The 18,582-nt window shown below is 35.3% G+C and overlaps 1 protein-coding gene across 3 annotated transcripts in view; it reads left to right on the forward strand.

The window, feature by feature from the left end:
* The window catches only part of CPS1 (carbamoyl-phosphate synthase 1), a 191,330-nt gene that overhangs the window by 105,034 nt on the left and 67,714 nt on the right, over positions 1–18,582 (forward strand). For 2 of the 3 annotated variants that reach the window (XM_025405628.1, XM_025405627.1), the window contains exons 9-18: positions 1,235–1,363; positions 1,927–2,033; positions 2,874–3,012; positions 3,914–3,991; positions 5,539–5,637; positions 6,467–6,562; positions 10,384–10,573; positions 12,297–12,454; positions 13,993–14,121; positions 17,547–17,691. In XM_025405628.1, coding sequence (XP_025261413.1) covers positions 1,235–1,363; positions 1,927–2,033; positions 2,874–3,012; positions 3,914–3,991; positions 5,539–5,637; positions 6,467–6,562; positions 10,384–10,573; positions 12,297–12,454; positions 13,993–14,121; positions 17,547–17,691 — 1,270 coding nt within the window. Of the gene's footprint in view, positions 1–1,234; positions 1,364–1,926; positions 2,034–2,873; positions 3,013–3,913; positions 3,992–4,385; positions 4,705–5,538; positions 5,638–6,466; positions 6,563–10,383; positions 10,574–12,296; positions 12,455–13,992; positions 14,122–17,546; positions 17,692–18,582 lie in introns of those variants that run through there. The other variant, XM_025405629.1, reaches the window with a different exon arrangement.

Consider the following 18,582-nt stretch of genomic DNA (forward strand, 5'->3'; position numbering starts at 1 on the left):
ACCTTAGACAGGTCACTCTAAGAGTGAAATGGTATCTCACTCTCAAGTTACCATTTTAATTCATGTTGCCCATCTTCCAATTTCTAATATCTATATCTCTTTGCCTGATGGCTGGAGCCTACTGGCAGGCAGTAAATGGCATAGAATTAATGATCTCTGGAGTAGCCCCCAACCAAAACTCAGAAAGAGCCAGTGTTTAACTACCGTGGCTCCTTTGTCCCATGGATAGACAGTCTCTAAGGTAACTATTCCACATGGGCTCTCAGAGTGCCCTAGTGGGCTTAAACTTCACTTATCCCTAGTGGTAACTGCTTGCTAATGCATACTTTATTGGGGTGTTTCATGATGTCACTTCCTCTCTGATTAGAAGGAAGTACCTTCCAAATAAGCTTTTATTCTCTCAAATCCTTGTTTCGGGAAATGCTTCATGGGAAACCCTCAAAGACACCTTCCTATGTGCTTTTATATTAAAACAAATTTCTAATTTTCCATTCAAATATAAATTTTACAGATAATGAGAAAACCCTAGGAAAGAAGGCTGGTTAAAATTTGATAAGACAAAAAGGCAAGACTGAAAAAGTTCTGATGTGGGCCAACTTAACATTTTCAGAAAATGGATTTGTACTTTTTTGCAATTGGTAGTGTGAAGGTAACCTACTCTCCTGTCAGTCCAATCATGGCATTTATAGGCACTGAAACTTCTCTTGAGTGCAGGACGGTGCATTATCTATTTTTTCAGGATCAAAACTTTTAATGGTGATTGTTTTCCCTTTTTTCCTTTCTTTCTTTCTTTTTTTTTTTTTTTTTCCGAGACAGGGTCTCACTTTGTTGTCCAGCCTAGAGTGCAATGGTGTGATCTTGGCTCGCTGGGACCTGTGACTCCTGGGCTCAGGTGATCCTTCCATCTCAGTTTTCTGGGTAGCTGGGACCATACCTGGCTAATTTTTGTTTTATCTTTTTTGGTAGAGATAGGGTTTTTGCCCTGCTTCCCAGGCTAGTCTCGACCTCCTGGGCTCAAGCAATTCCCTCATACCTTGAGCTTCCCTATGTGCTAGGATCACCAGCATGAGCCACCAAGCCCGGCCCCAAAGAAATTTTTGCACAGCATTGTTTGAAATGTTTACAAATTTTTCCTTCTCTTTAAGGAATGGTTAGTCAAGAGAAAGTCTAACAAAATTATACTTTGGCAAAGAAACATGTTATTAAATTCATCATTCTTGTGTCTCTTTTCCAGCGAGGAGCTGAAGTGCACTTAGTTCCTTGGAATCACGATTTCACCAAGATGGAGTATGATGGGATTTTGATCGCAGGAGGACCGGGGAACCCAGCTCTTGCAGAACCACTAATTCAGAATGTCAGAAAGGTGCAGTGAACCTGGAATTAATGTGTATCTGTGTGGGTGGTGGGGGCTTCCGCTCTGTACCCTGAAAGGGCTGTGATACATTTTATTTATTTAGGCATTTTTCAATGCTGGTATTTGTGACTTCTGAGGCAGTGTCAGTAGAGGCATTCTATAGGGGAACCAATGAGGAGAGAATATCAGAGAAAATAGGGTTTTTCTTCAGGCAAAGTAACTTTGGGATCATGTCCTTGAGTTAAAAGAACTGGAGTCCAATGGCCAAATGTATTTTGCCCTACAGTTGTGAACTGGCAACTCATGGTTCCTCATCATGACCTTGGGACCCATAAGACCTGCAGGTCTCTAAAGAAATATTAAATCAGATTTAGTTTAGTCTGAATGTAAAGTACATCTTATTGAATTCTAATGCTACGTTTGTCAATCATGTCCTTTTTTATATTCCCCTTTAATTCAGTTACTATTCTCTTTACCTTCTTAAGAAAAAAGGATACCTTGTTTTTATTCATTCAGAAGCAACATTTTTTGGAACTGTACTAATTAGTTAATAAAAATTCTCCCTGATTTAGATTTTGGAGAGTGATCGCAAGGAGCCATTGTTTGGAATAAGTACAGGAAACTTAATAACAGGATTGGCTGCTGGTGCCAAAACCTACAAGATGTCCATGGCCAACAGGTGAGGTAGTTTCACTTTTGCTTATAGTAAACCAGTTCTGACATACTAAGTACAAAGAACTTAGAAAACTTACCTGCCATTTCTTTAGAGTACATAAATAGCCATACCTTACGTGGTTGACAGTTGACTACCTGATACCACTTTTATTGCATTTTTGGAAAGCAGGCTTCTCTAATGATAACCTTGCTATAATTTAAAGTTATTTTCCTTCCCTTGGCATAAATTGAGGTTATAATACTCAATCAAATGATACTTCAAGGGAAATTGTTCTGATTTTAAGCCTGACTTCAGAACATTGTAACATTTTCAGAAGGTAAGTGTGACTTTAGAACCGAGAAATCTTTAGATCCTCTCCGTTTCTCATTTTTTTTTTGCCTCAAACAATATTAATTTATTAAACATCAGGCTTTTCCCCACGGTCCACCCTCTACATAAAGTACAATTCAGGTCTAAGCAGTCCTCTATTTGTTATCACCCAATAACTCTCTGGCTTTAAAATTATTGTAGTTCTCTTAAAATAAGTCACTCGTATTTCTTAGTTTCTGTTAAGCTGGTGAACAACCCTTTTTGTTATGAGCGCAATGTCCCCTTTTCTAAAACTGATTATAGAATTTAATAGACCTGTGTATTTAACACTCAACAAAGCTTCCTGAATTGATTTTTGTTGGGAAAATTATTGGGATTAACAATCTGTGACTTTTCTCACAGACTGATTTTCACTAAGCAATTGAAATTTTAAATTTTAATAGGCTTTACTTTTTCACTACTTTATAAGGAATACGTTTATATTATCCTCTTCACTTTTCCTTTTCCCTATTGTTTTTCTCCTTTTCTTTCCAGAGGGCAGAATCAGCCTGTTCTGAATATCACAAACAGACAGGCTTTCATTACTGCTCAGAATCATGGCTATGCCTTGGACAACGCCCTCCCTGCTGGCTGGAAACCACTTTTTGTGAATGTCAACGATCAAACAAATGAGGTAAATGATGTCAATAAACCTGTTCAGTTGGTGATGAGAAATGCAGGGTTTTTAAAAATAATTGATACATAAGCATAGTATATATTTATGAGATACATGTGATATTTTGATACATGCATATCATATGTAATCAAATCAGACTAGGATGACCATCACCTCAAACATTTTTTTAATTTAGTTGTACTGAGGACATTTAAAATCTTCTCTTCTAGCTGTTTTGAAATGTGCAATAAATTATTCACTCAGAATATTCACCCAGAATTTTTAAGTACACTGTGATGCAAATACCTTTCCACTGTTTGTTGGTGATTTGGTTGAGTGTTGAAAAACAGTTATAGGTTTTCTCCCATAGCCCTCTGTGTTTTAAAAAGTCATTTCTCTCTCTTATTCTCTCATCAGTTGACTTGTTAAGATTCACTATTTGAGTCATTAATCAACAACTATCTTATACGTTCAATGTTAGTGGGCTGTTGATCCAAATCTGTTTGAGCCCAGTCTAGGTGGGTCTCTGGGACTTACTTGGGACTGGTGTAGTCTTTAAGAAGACCCTTGGAAAAGTAATTTAGGACCTGGGGATAAGATGAGGACTTGGGTTTATTCTGAATAGAACCCAGAAGGGTCCCAAAGGCTATAGACCAAATTTGTTATTTATTTATTTTAAAGGAAAATACTTTCAGTTGAGTCTTCATTGACCCATTTTCCATACTTATCAAAATGGTCAGATATGTAAGTCCTTAAGATATCAGGCCATGTTACTTAATAGTACTGTTAGTTACAAAAATTTTATTAAGTATCTAACTCAGTTTTTAAATTTGAGCTTTATTGTCCCCTGAATGATACATAGCCACACTTGACGTTCACTATTACAGAAGGAATTTCTTCCCATTTCTTATTTCTTTAGGGGATTATGCATGAGAGCAAACCCTTCTTCGCTGTGCAGTTCCACCCAGAGGTCACCCCAGGGCCAACAGACACTGAGGTATGTTAGAAAGATGAGGCCTATTATGTATGTAAAAAAAAAAAAATGTGGAAATTCAAAAAAACCAAAATAATCACCCCAGATGATCTTGAGCAGAACATTCTCAAGAAGAGTGCTTTGGTAACACACATTTTGTATTAAAATCTCCCCATGAATGTCACAGAGGAAATTTTTATCTTTTTTAAAATTTAAAGTGGGAAAGCCCTTAAGAAACCCGAAGCGATGCTATTTTTATTTAAACCCATTATCATTCTAATATATTTAGTTCTGAAATTTACAATTGTTGTACTATGCAAATGAATTCCCTATTGCTCTCTCTCGGTCTCATGACTGAAATGAAATTTTAATCCCCCATCTGTGACTTCACCAAAATCCCTATGGCAACTGGTTGTTTAGCCACTAAGGGAGAATAAACAGCAGCAGGAGAAGGAGGGGAAGGGGTGTTCAGGGGAGAGAGGCCATGCATGCACATACATAGATAATTCAGACAGCTTCAGAAAAGAACCACAAAGAATGCTTAGAGGAGTTTTGTATTTAATCTAAATATTTTCACTTTTTTTGTGTGAGCTATTAGTTCATTTTTCAAGCACATCTTTCCAAATAAATTCTTCGGGTGACTTCCAGAAAAATCTGAAGTCTATTATGACTTCCCCACACCCAGGGACCTCCAGTAGCAAATCTTCATTGTCAGAACTCTCAGAAATGACTTCTAGGTAAAATGGGGAAGAGAATAAGAGCTTTCTTTCTGCAAGCTCTGCTCTACTCTCTCATGTCTGAATTGCCTTTTTAGATATCTGTATTTTGTTCTTGTTTTAATATTATTAGGAAATACTGATTCTTAATAGCCAAAATCAGTATTATATTACCAACCCATGATGAAACTCATAAATCAAATTTAGTTATGCGTATCATCTAACACATGCTAAGTAGTTTTTTAATTTAAAATTTAAATTAGCATATATTAGTACTTTGGATTAGGAACATTGCAATTAAGATATGTAATAATGTCCGCTATCACATAATTCTTCTTTTTTGTCTTTCCAATAATTGCAAAATGAATATTCTTTGCTGTAATTTGTCATATCTAGTGAAACAACAGAAGTAAATCCTTTGGCAAAGTTTAAGAATAATCTCAGAAATTGTTTCTTAGAGCTGATGGAAATTTAAATTTAAATTAGTATTTCTAATTTTCTATATCTTAAGTGATATAGCTTCAATTGTTATATCCACCTAGAATTTGATTTAGAAGAAGCAAATGATATACAAGTTGCCGTAAACTTAGCATTCTCAGAAGGCATCTGATATGTTTATTGCTTGTTGGAAACTTCTTTTTTATAACACTGGAGGTGAACAGAAGTGTTTATTCGATTAAATTCTTATACTAGTAAGATATGTAGCTATTGACAAAAAAGCAAAAAAATACATATGCTATACTAAAAATTATTTGTTGCTTATCTGAAATTCAAATTTAACTGGGCATCTTGTGTTTTATCTGGTGAACTTAAGAATTTTGAAGCTTCTAACTAGTTAGTTATATTTTCTTCTAGTACCTGTTTGATTCCTTTTTCTCACTGATGAAGAAAGGAAAAGGTACCACCATTACGTCAGTCTTACCAAAGCCAGCACTAGTTGCATCTCGAGTTGAGGTCAGTATGTGGGCTTGTCTTTGGTTTATGAATTTTGGATTGTCCCTATCATGTGATGATTTTTAAAAATTGAATGATATAAGGTACACTAGTGTTTAATAAAAGATGACTGAAAGATTGTAATAGTCTGTCATTTTGTAACTAATTATTTGGTTTCTTCTTGATGTTTTGTGGAACTTTCATGGTTTAAGTTAAAATAATGTCTTTTCTAAAGTTTACTTCTTCCAGAGTAGTTGTAATAACATAACAAAGAATAGAGTTTAGTTTAGAATTTATTTCCCATTATCCACAAAGCCATAGCTCTATGTAAACATGAGATACATTTCAGACTACAGAAGCATTATAGATGATAGAGTTCTTTTTGTTTCAACCAGAATACCTGTTATTCAAGGATTAACACTTGAATCCTTAAGTTGAATATGTATATTAGTGTGATAAGGTTTTTACCCATTTCCTTTGTAAACTGTACACTTACATCATTATTTAAAATTTAGAAGGATGTATGTGTATTTGAAAAAATACCACACATAGATGTATTTATATATATGTACATATTTTTGGATATTTATATATGTTTAATAAAATGTAAACCTCTTCCAAAAATTTTTTACTTAAGTGAAAAACCTTAATAAACTTTGGAAATCACATTGAAATTAGAGATGTTTTAAATTATTAGTCTTTTTCCCTATCTATTACAAATTTTTCATAACATTAGACCTTAAATGACCACATAAACTCAGACAATGTGGTTTGTCTTCTCCACTCTTGAAAATGCCTTATTTTCCCCATTTTAGCAGTAATAACAATGTCGTTTTCTTATTGCTTATAGGTTTCCAAAGTCCTTATCCTAGGATCAGGAGGTCTGTCCATTGGTCAGGCTGGAGAATTTGATTACTCAGGATCTCAAGCTGTAAAAGCCATGAAGGTGAGAGAATATGATCTTCGTTAGAATTAATATGCTTCCTTTAATGAGTCTAATTAGTATTTTGTAATTTAGATTTATGACACTACCTCTTTTCAAAGTTGCTGTAATTGTTTTCCTTAACTGTGCCTTTATAAATCTTGTATTAAAGAAGCTTGATCACGAGCAAGAATTTCAACTTTCTCAAATGTGCTCATCTGTAAATTGAGGTTAGATTAATCTCCAAAGTTATTTAGGTTACTGCCTACTTATAGTGAAAATATATATAAAGCCACATTTATTGATGCTGTTTATTTCTTTTGAGGCAGTGAGCTTTTCAAATATACTTGTCTTTTATGTGAAAGAGAAATTTTGGACATCTTTCTTGCTTTAAAATCCTTCAAGTGCTCTACAGGATGCTGTGGGCATCTCTGTGGTTGAAATGGGAAACTCTGGTTGGAGGAGCAAGGGCAACAGTACATTTTGTTCAGGTTTTAGAAATTATTATCTGTCACTAGGGGACACAGTTCTCCCATCAGTGCCTGGGAAATGGGATGATATGGCAACACTTTCAAGTAGAAAAGAGGATTTGATATACAGGTGTGGAAGGACATCCTCCCTGTTTCTTTAAATCCTCTGGAGATCTCCCAACACTTAGTGTAGTAAAATAAAACTTCAGAAAAATTCTATTGTATATTTAAGGTATTTCTCTTGAGGAGTTCAGTTGGTAACCCTCATCGTGCTAATCAGGCCATTCAGAGGCAATGTGAGCTCTTGGTGACATTGCCTCAGGCTTTGCAGTGTAAAGCCATTCACCAGAGACCAGGCTAGTAGAGGGCAGCATAGAATGGCAGCAGAAGACTGGGACAGCAAACATGGGACAAACAGTTGGCCAAAGGTTTTCTTTTTGTTAATATTCTATAGTCAAAGATTTTCACCTGATGGGTGTCTGTTGAAGGGGTAGAACACAGTCTCAATGACTTTACTCTTTTTCTCATTTGTTTTCTTTTTTTTTTTTTTTAATACTCTCCTCCATTCACGTACATGCACACTCACATATTTTTTGGAATACATTTTCAAAATGATGTTTCACTTCTTTGTATTATGCTTTAATTTCTCATTAGATAATTGGAGACTGTCCAGTGGTTTACATTAGTTAGAACACAATCTAAGTGTATTCAGAGTTTAGAATACATTTAACTAGTATACAGTTTTTATTCTATTTGGGAGTTTTACAAATAATTAGAATTTTTATAGTTTGTATTTTAATGTGTTTTACATCAACTGGGTAAAGTTATACATTTTTAACTAAAGAACAGGAATTATTAGATCATATTGTGATCACTTAGAAAGTTAATAACTAGAGATGAATTTTTAAACTAAAAATATTATAATTGGCGCATATATAGTAACAAGAATTAGAAAAATAAAACAAAATGATTTAAAATTAAGATGGCTTGAAATAGGTTTTAAAATAAATGAACACTCATGTGTATGTATAGGATCTTTTCCTGTATAATTTGACTTATAAAAAAATCACCATATTCATTGTATAGCACATTCAGAAAAATACTTAAATATACTAACATTTGTCACTTTTCTTTAGTAGTGAGGCTTTCTATAACTTCTGTTGCTGACGTGTTGTCAGTTGGGACTCAATTATTAAAATTCATCCCATATTATAAAAGCATTTGCTTATCTGTTTGTATCTTCCTGACATTTTATTAATAATATTACTCTTAAAATCTTGAGAGATGACTCATATTGAGGAAAGAACATAGGATTTGAATCATAACACTTGAATTAGAGCCCTAATATTGCCACTTATTAGCTATATGACCTTTAGCAAGCCATTTAACCTTACTGAATCTCAGTTTCTTCATCCAAAAGGTTGAAATCTCTTTCATAGTCTTGGTATAAAAATCAAATACATTACTAGAAGTACATTACAAGCATTAAGTTACTATTTGAATTTAAAGCAGCATAAAATATATTTAATGTTTTATTCAGATCCTCCCCAAAGATATGTAGGGTTTTCAATAATAATTTCTATACCTTTATCTGAATATGTTGTTGACATTTAAGGAGAACTTAAAATTGATCTGCTAATGTATGAAATAATTAGAACCATCTGGCTGTATTGTATAATAATTATTTTGCTAAGTGTCACCCTCATACTGGTTTATAATGCAATTATCCTTAGTAGGCTACAAAAAGAAGTATTTTGAAGGTCTCTCCTGATGTAAGGAATAAGATTGAGCTATGAATACCTTCATATAGATATATGCATACATACACACACACAGACACACACACAGACACACACATGCATGCATGCACATACATAGTTTTATTTCTTTTGCCATATGGTTTTTAAAATATAATATGTACAAACAGTTGTATAATGTTCTTTGTTAGAGCACTACAGCAAGCATGAAAATCTGGAAAATAAATGGAAACCAGCAGAAGGCTCTCAGTGCTTCCAGCAAGAAGGGAGCATATTATTCTGCATTTTAAATGTACATTCAATGTTCTTCTTAGACAAATAAATAGAAGGGGTAGCGGCTTTATTTAACTTTTATTTTAGGTTTGGGGGTAACATGTGAAGGTGAAATAAGATCCTTTTTGAATAAGCAAATATTGAGGGAATTCATTACCACCAGGCTTGCCTTACAAAAGATCTTGAAAGGAACACTAAGTATAGAAAGGAAAGACCGCTACCAGCTGATACAAAAATGCACTTAGACACACAGACCAGTGTCACTATAAAGCAACCACACAAACAAACCAACATAATAACCAGCTAATAGCACAATGGCAGGATCAAATCCACATATCAATACTAACCTTGAATATAAACTGGCTAAATGCCCCCACTTAAAAGGAATGGAGTGGCAAGCTGGATATAGAAGCAAAACCCAATGGTATGCTGTCTTCAAGATACCCATCTCACATGTAGTGACACCCCTATGCTCAAAATAAAGGGATAGAGGAAAATCTACCAAGCAAATGGAAAACAGAAAAAAAAAACCAAAAAAACAAAACAAAGGATACAATCCTAATTTCAGAAAAAACAGATTTCAAATGAACAAAGATTTAAAAAAAGACAAAGAAGGGCATTACATAATGGTAATGGGTTCAATTCAAGAAGATCTAACTATCCTAAATATATTTGCACCCAACACAGGAGTACCCAGTTTTATAAAGCAAGTTCTTAGAGACCTGCAAAGAGACTTAGACTCCCACACATTAATAGTGGGAGACATCAACACTCCACTGTATTAGACAGAACATTGAGGCAGAAATTTAACAAAGATATTCAGGACCTAAATTTGACATTGGACCAAATGGATCTGATAGACCTTTGTAAGAACTCTCCACCCCAAAACAGAATATACATTCTTCTCATCACCACATGACACATACTCTAAATTGTAAGCAGCTTTCATATTGCCTCTAGTTCTATTTTACATTTACTAATTTAAAATTTTTGGAATATGTTATTCTTTTAAGGTTGATTGAACTACAGAGTTCAGTAATATTTGTGGATCTCTAGACAAATTGTATAGAAATGGTCTCCAGCTTTGCCAACAGTGGCAAAGATCACCTCGTGGTGATCTTCATGAGGCAGTCAATTCTTTTGTATAGTTTCATTTTCAAGAATGTCTTCATTTCTTTCACCAAATGGTTGTCTTCCTTTAACTTCTATTTACATGTCATATTATGGATCTGTACAGCCCACAGATAACCTAAAAGCTTAGTTACCCCATGTTTCTTTATTTAAGTGTTGCCATTCTCTTCTTTAGAACATACATTCATGTACTGGATTCTTTTGCTTCTTTCAGGAAGAAAATGTCAAAACTGTTCTGATGAACCCAAACATTGCATCAGTCCAGACCAATGAGGTGGGCTTAAAGCAAGCCGATACTGTCTACTTTCTTCCCATCACCCCTCAGTTTGTCACAGAGGTCATCAAGGCAGAACGGCCAGATGGGTTAATTCTGGGCATGGGTGGCCAAACAGCTCTGAACTGTGGTGAGTTCTTATAAGCTTAATTGCAGAGTTTTGACATATGCACTGCTGTGTAACATATTTTATTTGAACTCATCTAACAATTGTGCTTTGTGTGTTCATAAAACCTTTCCTCTAATGTGTGAGGAAGCAGTTAGCAAACAGCCACTTAAAATAGTCATATGATGAATATTACTAGTTAATTTCACAAAATAGCTGAGAGACAAAGAAACCTTTCACTTTAATGCTCCAGAGTAGCCAGTAGGTTTCTTAACTTTCTCTACTCTATCCCAGGATATTGTTTTTCTCTGTTGCTATTGAGGTGTTGAGAACTATTATGAATGAAAAATGAGAATTAACATTAGTTAAGTGCTCTTAGGTATCAGCCCTGTAGCATTTGCCTCTCAAACATGTTTTCATAATAACATATATCAGTCTTTCTACTGCTACTACATACATCTTCTGAGTCTACTGCTTTGTTCTCTTTAACATTCTTCAGATACCATCTCACACCAGTTAGAACGCGATCATTAAAAAGTCAGGAAACAACAGGTGCTGGAGAGGATGTGGAGAAATAGGAACACTTTTACACTGTTGGTGGGACTGTAAACTAGTTCAACCATTGTGGAAGACAGTGTGGCGATTCCTCAAGGATCTAAAACTAGAAATACCATTTGACCCAGCCATCCCATTACTGGGTATATACCCAAAGGATTATAAATCATGCTGCTATAAAGACACATGCACACATATGTTTACTGCGGCACTATTCACAATAGCAAAGACTTGGAACCAACCCAGATGTCCATCAATGACAGACTGGATTAAGAAAATGTGGCACATATACACCATGGAATACTATGCAGCCATAAAAAAGGATGAGTCCACGTCCTTTGTAAGGACATGTATGCAGCTGGAAACCATCATTCTCAGCAAACTATCGCGAGAACAGGAAACCAAACACTGCATGTTCTCACTCATAGGTGGGAATTGATCAATGAGAATACTTGGACATGGGAAGAGGAACATCACACACTGGGGCCTGTTGTGGGGTGGGGGGACGGGGGAAGGATAGCATTATGAGATATACCTAATGTGAATGACGAGTTAATGGGTGCAGCACACCAACATGGCACATGTATACATATGTAACGAACCTGCACGTTGTGCACATGCACCCTAGAACATAAAGTATAATAATCAAAAAAATTCTTCAAATCTTTGGAACTAGATCATGAATAAGAATCTCTTTACCTAGTTTGGGTAAGCAATTGGTTATATAATTTGTATGTCAAAAAAAAAAAAAAAGAGATAGGCAAAATTAGATGGCTAGATAGTGAAAACACAAACCATTTTGATGATAATTTTTTAACCCAGGTAGGTACTCATATATTTAGGATTTTTTAAATTATAGAATCTCATTATAGAAAGGGACTTTAGGAGGAAAGGGAATATATTGAAATCTTAAGACTCAGTATAATATTATGACATTTATTAATAAGGATAAAAATGATTTTCAGAAGATGGTAATATAAGTAATAGTAGCATCAGTAACATATTTTGTCAGACTATCTTCAGAATTTTTATTTCAATTTTTTTCCCTAAGTGCAATTCTATTGTAGACAGTGGTAACTTCTTGGATTTTAAGATAAAAAAAAAATAGTTGTATAGTTGTATTCAGTTGTCTGCTAAAAAAGGCATAAAATTTTGAGATTTTAAAAACTAATCCTATTTGGTTCTTGTTTAGGAGTGGAACTATTCAAGAGAGGTGTGCTCAAGGAATACGGTGTGAAAGTCCTGGGAACTTCAGTTGAGTCCATTATGGCCACGGAGGACAGGCAGCTGTTTTCAGATAAACTAAATGAGATCAATGAAAAGATTGCTCCAAGTTTTGCAGTGGAATCGGTAAGGATTCTTTGCTTTGGAGAAACGAGGGCATTATTTGTCTTGGGTTGTAGGGAGAATGATTTTTCATGCCTAATAATAATAGTTAAGATGATTATAGTTGTATGCATTTTCTTCTAGAAAAGTGTTAATAGTTTAGAAATATCGTATATTAATTACAGCACTCAATGCTGAAATGATAGGTATTAACATTTTACTTTATGAAAAGAAAAACCTAAGTCCAGAGATGAAGTGGTTTATCAAGGCTTGAAGTGCCAATGAATCTCCGATCTCCTGAACCGAAACTCAGAACCATATCAACTTGCAATACCAAAGCAAGTTTTACCTTGTTTCTGGGATCAGTCACACATTTTGCATGTGTGAATGCCCTGCAAATGGGAAATTGGCTTTAAATTTTTTTTGAAATAAAATAAACATTTTAGAATAAAACGGATCCAGTTAGTAAAATGACTGGAAAACCTGTAGTTTCGATATTTAAGAAAGATAGATTTACTTTTCTATTATTTATTTCCATTGCCTCTTATGCCTGTCAATAAGCTATTACCAATTATCAGGGAAAAGAATCAACTGACTTTATATCTGTTTTTGCCCCTGACTTTATTTTTGACTTCAGGCTTATAGTTGGTGAAGTGAGGGTGCTAAGGGCAGTGTTAAATGCAACTTCTCCATGGTAGAAACAGGCACGACCTTAGGAATAAAGCAGGTACTGCTGGGACAACTAAAAATGGGCTCTGTATGTTTCAGAAAACAATGCTACCAAGTATCTTTTGTGTTACAAACTTGTCAATCAAATAATCCCAGGATAACTCTGCTGCACAATTTGGGAAGCTCTTGCCATACATTTATTCTTTCATTGCCAGATTTAATTATGTCCTTGCTTCCCCAGGATAAGAAACAGGCATATGGGAAAGGTGTAATTACATTCCCATTGGTAGTGTAATAATATTCCATGACAGAAAAATATAGCCACCATATGTTGTATTCTGTAAGTTAAAAAAAGAATTCCAAGCTTCTGGGACTATTCTCAGACTGAGCCTGAAAATGAAAAATCTCTTTATACACAGTGTTCCTAATGGTTTATTGCGGTAACATCAAGTTAGCTTCAGCAGCAGAGAACCTGGTTTCATTAAGACAGAGACTTTTAAGCTACATGTAAAAATCCAACCATTCAATATGACTCCCATTCTCAAATGAATGATGATTATTTCTGCTTTGACCATGGTTCTGTTTCAATAGGACAGGACAAAATTTACCACAAAAGTATATTTCTTAAAAGCTATATATATATATATATATATATATGTATATGTGTGTGTGTATATGTGTGTGTGTGTATATATATATCTCCTCTCTTCTAGAATTTTACTTAACATTTGAATAACGGCATTTGCTTTTCATATGTGAGGGAATAATAGAACATTTCCATACTCACTCTCCCCAGATAAGTTGGTTTACCTGATTGCCAGACTCCCTTGGTGTGGTCTATTCTGCCAGTGTGCTCAGCTTTTAAAATGTTGAGTCCTTGTTCTTGTTGACAGATTGAGGACGCACTGAAGGCAGCAGACACCATTGGCTACCCAGTGATGATCCGTTCCGCCTATGCGCTGGGTGGGTTAGGCTCAGGCATCTGTCCTAACAGAGAGACTTTGATGGACCTCAGCACAAAGGTGTGTATTTTTGTAGACAATATTCTTACCAACCAAAAAAACTGACTTGATATATCTTTTCAACTAGAGAGAGTTATGTAGATGAGAAATTACATTTTCTTTACTATTAAATCATGATCATGTTCTCCAAAAGTGTCTTCCAAAAGATGATACTTTTTTTTTTTTTTTGAGACGGAGTCTCGCTCTGTCTCCCAGGCTGGAGTGCAGTGGCACGATCTCAGCTCACTGCAAGCTCCGCCTCCCGGGTTCATGCCATTCTCCTCCCTCAGCCTCCCAAGTAGCTGGCACTACAGGCGCCCGCCACCACACCTGGCTATTTTTTTGTATTGTTAGTAGAGATAGTAGAGATGGGGTTTCACCGTTTTAGCCAGGATGGTCTCGATCTTCTGACCTCGTGATCTGCCTGCCTCGACCTCCCAACGTGCTGGGATTACAGGCATGAGCCACCGCACCCGGCCAAGATGACACTTTTGAGAGAGTAGTGCAGTGCAACTGTTCATGCCAGGATGCAATGATAAACCACATGGTTCCAGGTAAACCAGTGGTCACTTCACCTCAAATTCCACCTTTATAGTACAATCTATCGACTTCAGTAAGATGAACTTAATTCAACTCCTTCTTCCTTTGTTTCACAATCTACTCCCAAATATTTAAAATGCTAAAATATGTTTTAGTGGTTAAGGAAAAATAGGACATAATGTCTCATTTTTAATTTTTTTTTGAAATAATGTGGCTGGCATGGATGACATCCAGAAAGTGAAACAAAGCCCATTGAGTAGTTTGACTTTACTCAAAATTAAGGTGTCTAAAATATACATGGTATAAACCTCTCAGTACAGTAAATGACTGAACTCCACCAACTGCCATATATTCATAAAAACATGAGAGATTTGAGGGTTTATAATTTATTTTCTTTTTCTTTTTTTTTTTTTTTTTTTTTTTTTGAGACGGAGTCTCGCTCTGTCGCCCAGGCTGGAGTGCAGTGGCCGGATCTCGCCTCACTGCAAGCTCCGCCTCCCGAGTTTACGCCATTCTCCTGCCTCAGCCTCCCGAGCAGCTGGGACTACAGGCGCCTCGCCCTGCTAGTTTTTTGTATTTTTTAGTAGAGACGGGGTTTCACCATGTTAGCCAGGATAGTCTCGATCTCCTGACCTTGTGATCCGCCCATCTCGGCCTCCCAAAGTGCTGGGATTACAGGCTTGAGCCACCGCGCCCGGCTATAATTTATTTTCTATCACAATCACTTTAACATATTAGGAACTACTTCTTTTTTTGCATATTAGAGGAAAACCCTTGAGAAAAGTAAGATATGCTACAAAAACTAAATTAGAGACTAACACAGAAAAATATGCTCCAGGAAAACAGAGACTTTCATCTATACTCTATTTCCACAAAACAGAACAGTGCGTGGAAATACCAGGAGCTCAATAATACCTTTGAAGAATGAGTACATGTGCAGCCAAGAAACCTGTGTAACCTACATGGCAGTCATAGAAGTGAATTTGACAGAATTACTGTGAGGGCTATTTTGGGGATTATTTAGGAAATAGCTCAAGGACAGCTTATTGCTTTATCTTTACTTACTTTTTGAACTGAAGTGAAATGAGACCCTTGAATTGTTGACATCGAATTTTGAAAACAGGTAAGTACAATTCAGCATATTTAAATAACTACAATGGCAGACTTACATATAAATAACTTGGGTTTCATTTTTCTAAAGTTGTGAAAATTACACAAAGGGAAACATACCTAACATAAATGTTTCTTGTTTCCATCCTGGACATATGAATCATGTATTTAAAGCAAAAACATGCTTTTGAGGATGAAAAGCTTATTTCCTCTAGCATGTTAGATGCTCCAAATATTTTCAATATTAACAACTTCATAACTGCCAATAGTGGCAATGCATACTTTTTCTCTATTATTTTTTTTTACTCTATAAAAAAACCAATCTGAATACTGAACTTTTCATGTAAGAAAGTTTATAATGAAGAGAATTTTGGAATGAGATAGTTTTCAAGTATTTACGTTGTGCTCAAATAATCAATAGTCCTTTAAATGGTTTTTCTTGTTGGAAAAAAACCCTCACTCTTCCCTTGAGAATAATTAGTTGTATCATTATGTCCTAAACAATCCCCTTATTCTCTTGGGGTTATAGTTAGCACCATTAAAAGCTGCATTAACTTACCCAGGTCCCTAAGTTAACTTTTTGTATAAAATCAAAGACTTTAAAACATAAAAATAAAAACAAGCTGAGAAAACAGGTGAAGATAATTTCAATTTTCCCTGTATCTAAATACCCGTTTCACTTCTTTATAATGCAAAATACTTTTCCAAATTTATACCCTTTGTTTCCTAGATTTCTTCTTTTAGCAGGCAACCGGAATGACAAATTAATCATTATTAAATTGTTAACATTGGCTACTGATTTTTCTAACCACTTTGACAACCTCATCGTGGGCAGCTGTGGGGACAAATGTGTCACATTTTCAGTTGCACGTGCTGGAGCCTGTAGTGATGACTGAAGTTAAAAAAATCATATTAAGGCACATTACAGAAAAACTTACATTGTTATTATTTTAATGCCTATTAATAATTTCAAAAAATTCAAACAACTTTCCCTTTCACTGCCATTCCACATCAAATATATTATAAGACAATGAGACATTTCTCTCCTGGATTATCAGCCACTGCATGTCCTAAGGTCAGAGATTACCACTTTCCTATTTTGGGTTCAGTATTCTACCCATTGTGGGTGTGCCATAAATATGAAACGATAATTATGCTAATTCATGTATGCTAATTCATATCTGTCTAATCAGGCATACATGATATATGACTCAGAGTATTTAAGCATTTAGGCAGTGATTAACCATAATAATAGTCCCATATGATTCTTCTAATTCTCAAGTTTTACATGCCATCTTGGCTAACTGTTTACAACCATCATCATCTCCTTTCTCCTCCTCATCAACAGCAACTAACTTTTATTGTGTGTGTCACTGCACAAAGCACCCTCAGCTATTTTAGAGAGAGCTAGAGTCTTTAGACTTATTTTTCCATATTTATTCACACTTATCACATTTTCTGGTTTCACAGAAGCCTAGCTGCTGAAATAATTTCATTTCCCTCTGCCTGATTGCTCAATTATTTTCTCTTTTTCCTAAATTAGTTTGATTTAATGTCATATCAGCACTTTGAATGGCAAGCCTCAATAATGTAAATCAAGCATATTCACTGCAGGATGCTATTCCTAGTACCTCACTGATTTTCTGACACATTGTGCCTTCTGTGCAGGAGAGAATGGAGATGGGGTTTGAGAGTTCAGTGCTGACCAGGATTTATGCCAGGATATTTTGCCAAATATCCTTGTTGAAGCCAGAGATTTTTCTTACTCTTTGATATCTTTTGTCACTAATTTCTAGGCCTTTGCTATGACCAACCAAATTCTGGTGGAGAAGTCAGTGACAGGTTGGAAAGAAATAGAATATGAAGTGGTTCGAGATGCTGATGACAACTGTGTCACTGTCTGTAACATGGAAAATGTTGACGCCATGGGTGTTCACACAGGTAGGCAAAGCATATTCAAGAACTATAGCAATGCTTTCAGCTCATTTTAGCAATGTCTTTGATGGCCATGGCAGTCTTTATAAAGTTGTTGTCTTTAAATTACTATTTCTAGTAGACAGACTAGTGATAACATTTTGGACAAGTATAGTATTTTACAGTATTGAAAATATTCTCACATTTAATTTGATCTTTACACAAACCCTGTGAAGTAAGGAAGATATTATTATACTGATTTAATTGAGGAAAAGCCAAAGCAATATGGTAGAAATAAGATCCATAAAACCTGATGTTGAAAAATAAGAAGGGAAGTTGAGAAGGTTTAAAGCAGACTGAGATGTTAGTCACCCAGTAAATGAGAAAATAGGCACAATAATAGAAATAAGTTTTTCAGGGAAGTACGCTAGTTAGATAAGAGGGCAAAGATGATAACTTAGGATTCAAAAGTGCTAAATTTGAGGTGTGAGCAGAACTGTCAAAAAAGGGAGTTGAGAATGTGGAGATGGAATTTAAGAAATAAAATAGAAATAAAGAAATTGATACAAAGACATTGGAAACTGTTGGCATAAAGGGGATAATTGAAGTCATAGGCATAGACAAAGTATTCAAGGGCATAGGTATAGAAAGAGGAGAGAATAGGGTTGAACTTTGAACTCTGGGAAACATTTAGATTTGTAGGGCAGGGGAAAGAGGAAGTATTACTGTTGAAGATAGAAGGGGAGAATAAAGAGTTAAGAGGAAAATCAGGGTAGAACTGTAACAACTAAGCCAATGCAAGAACTATTTTATCAAAGAGCTTTGTTTTTGGCAGTTTCAAATGCTATGCAAGACCAAGGCTGATTAACTAATTTGGCTCTTTTGGATGTCCAAGAGAACAATTTCATTGCAAAGTCA

The sequence above is a fragment of the Theropithecus gelada genome, chromosome 12 (genome assembly GCF_003255815.1).
Source record: "Theropithecus gelada isolate Dixy chromosome 12, Tgel_1.0, whole genome shotgun sequence".
Taxonomy (NCBI): Eukaryota; Metazoa; Chordata; class Mammalia; order Primates; family Cercopithecidae; genus Theropithecus; species Theropithecus gelada.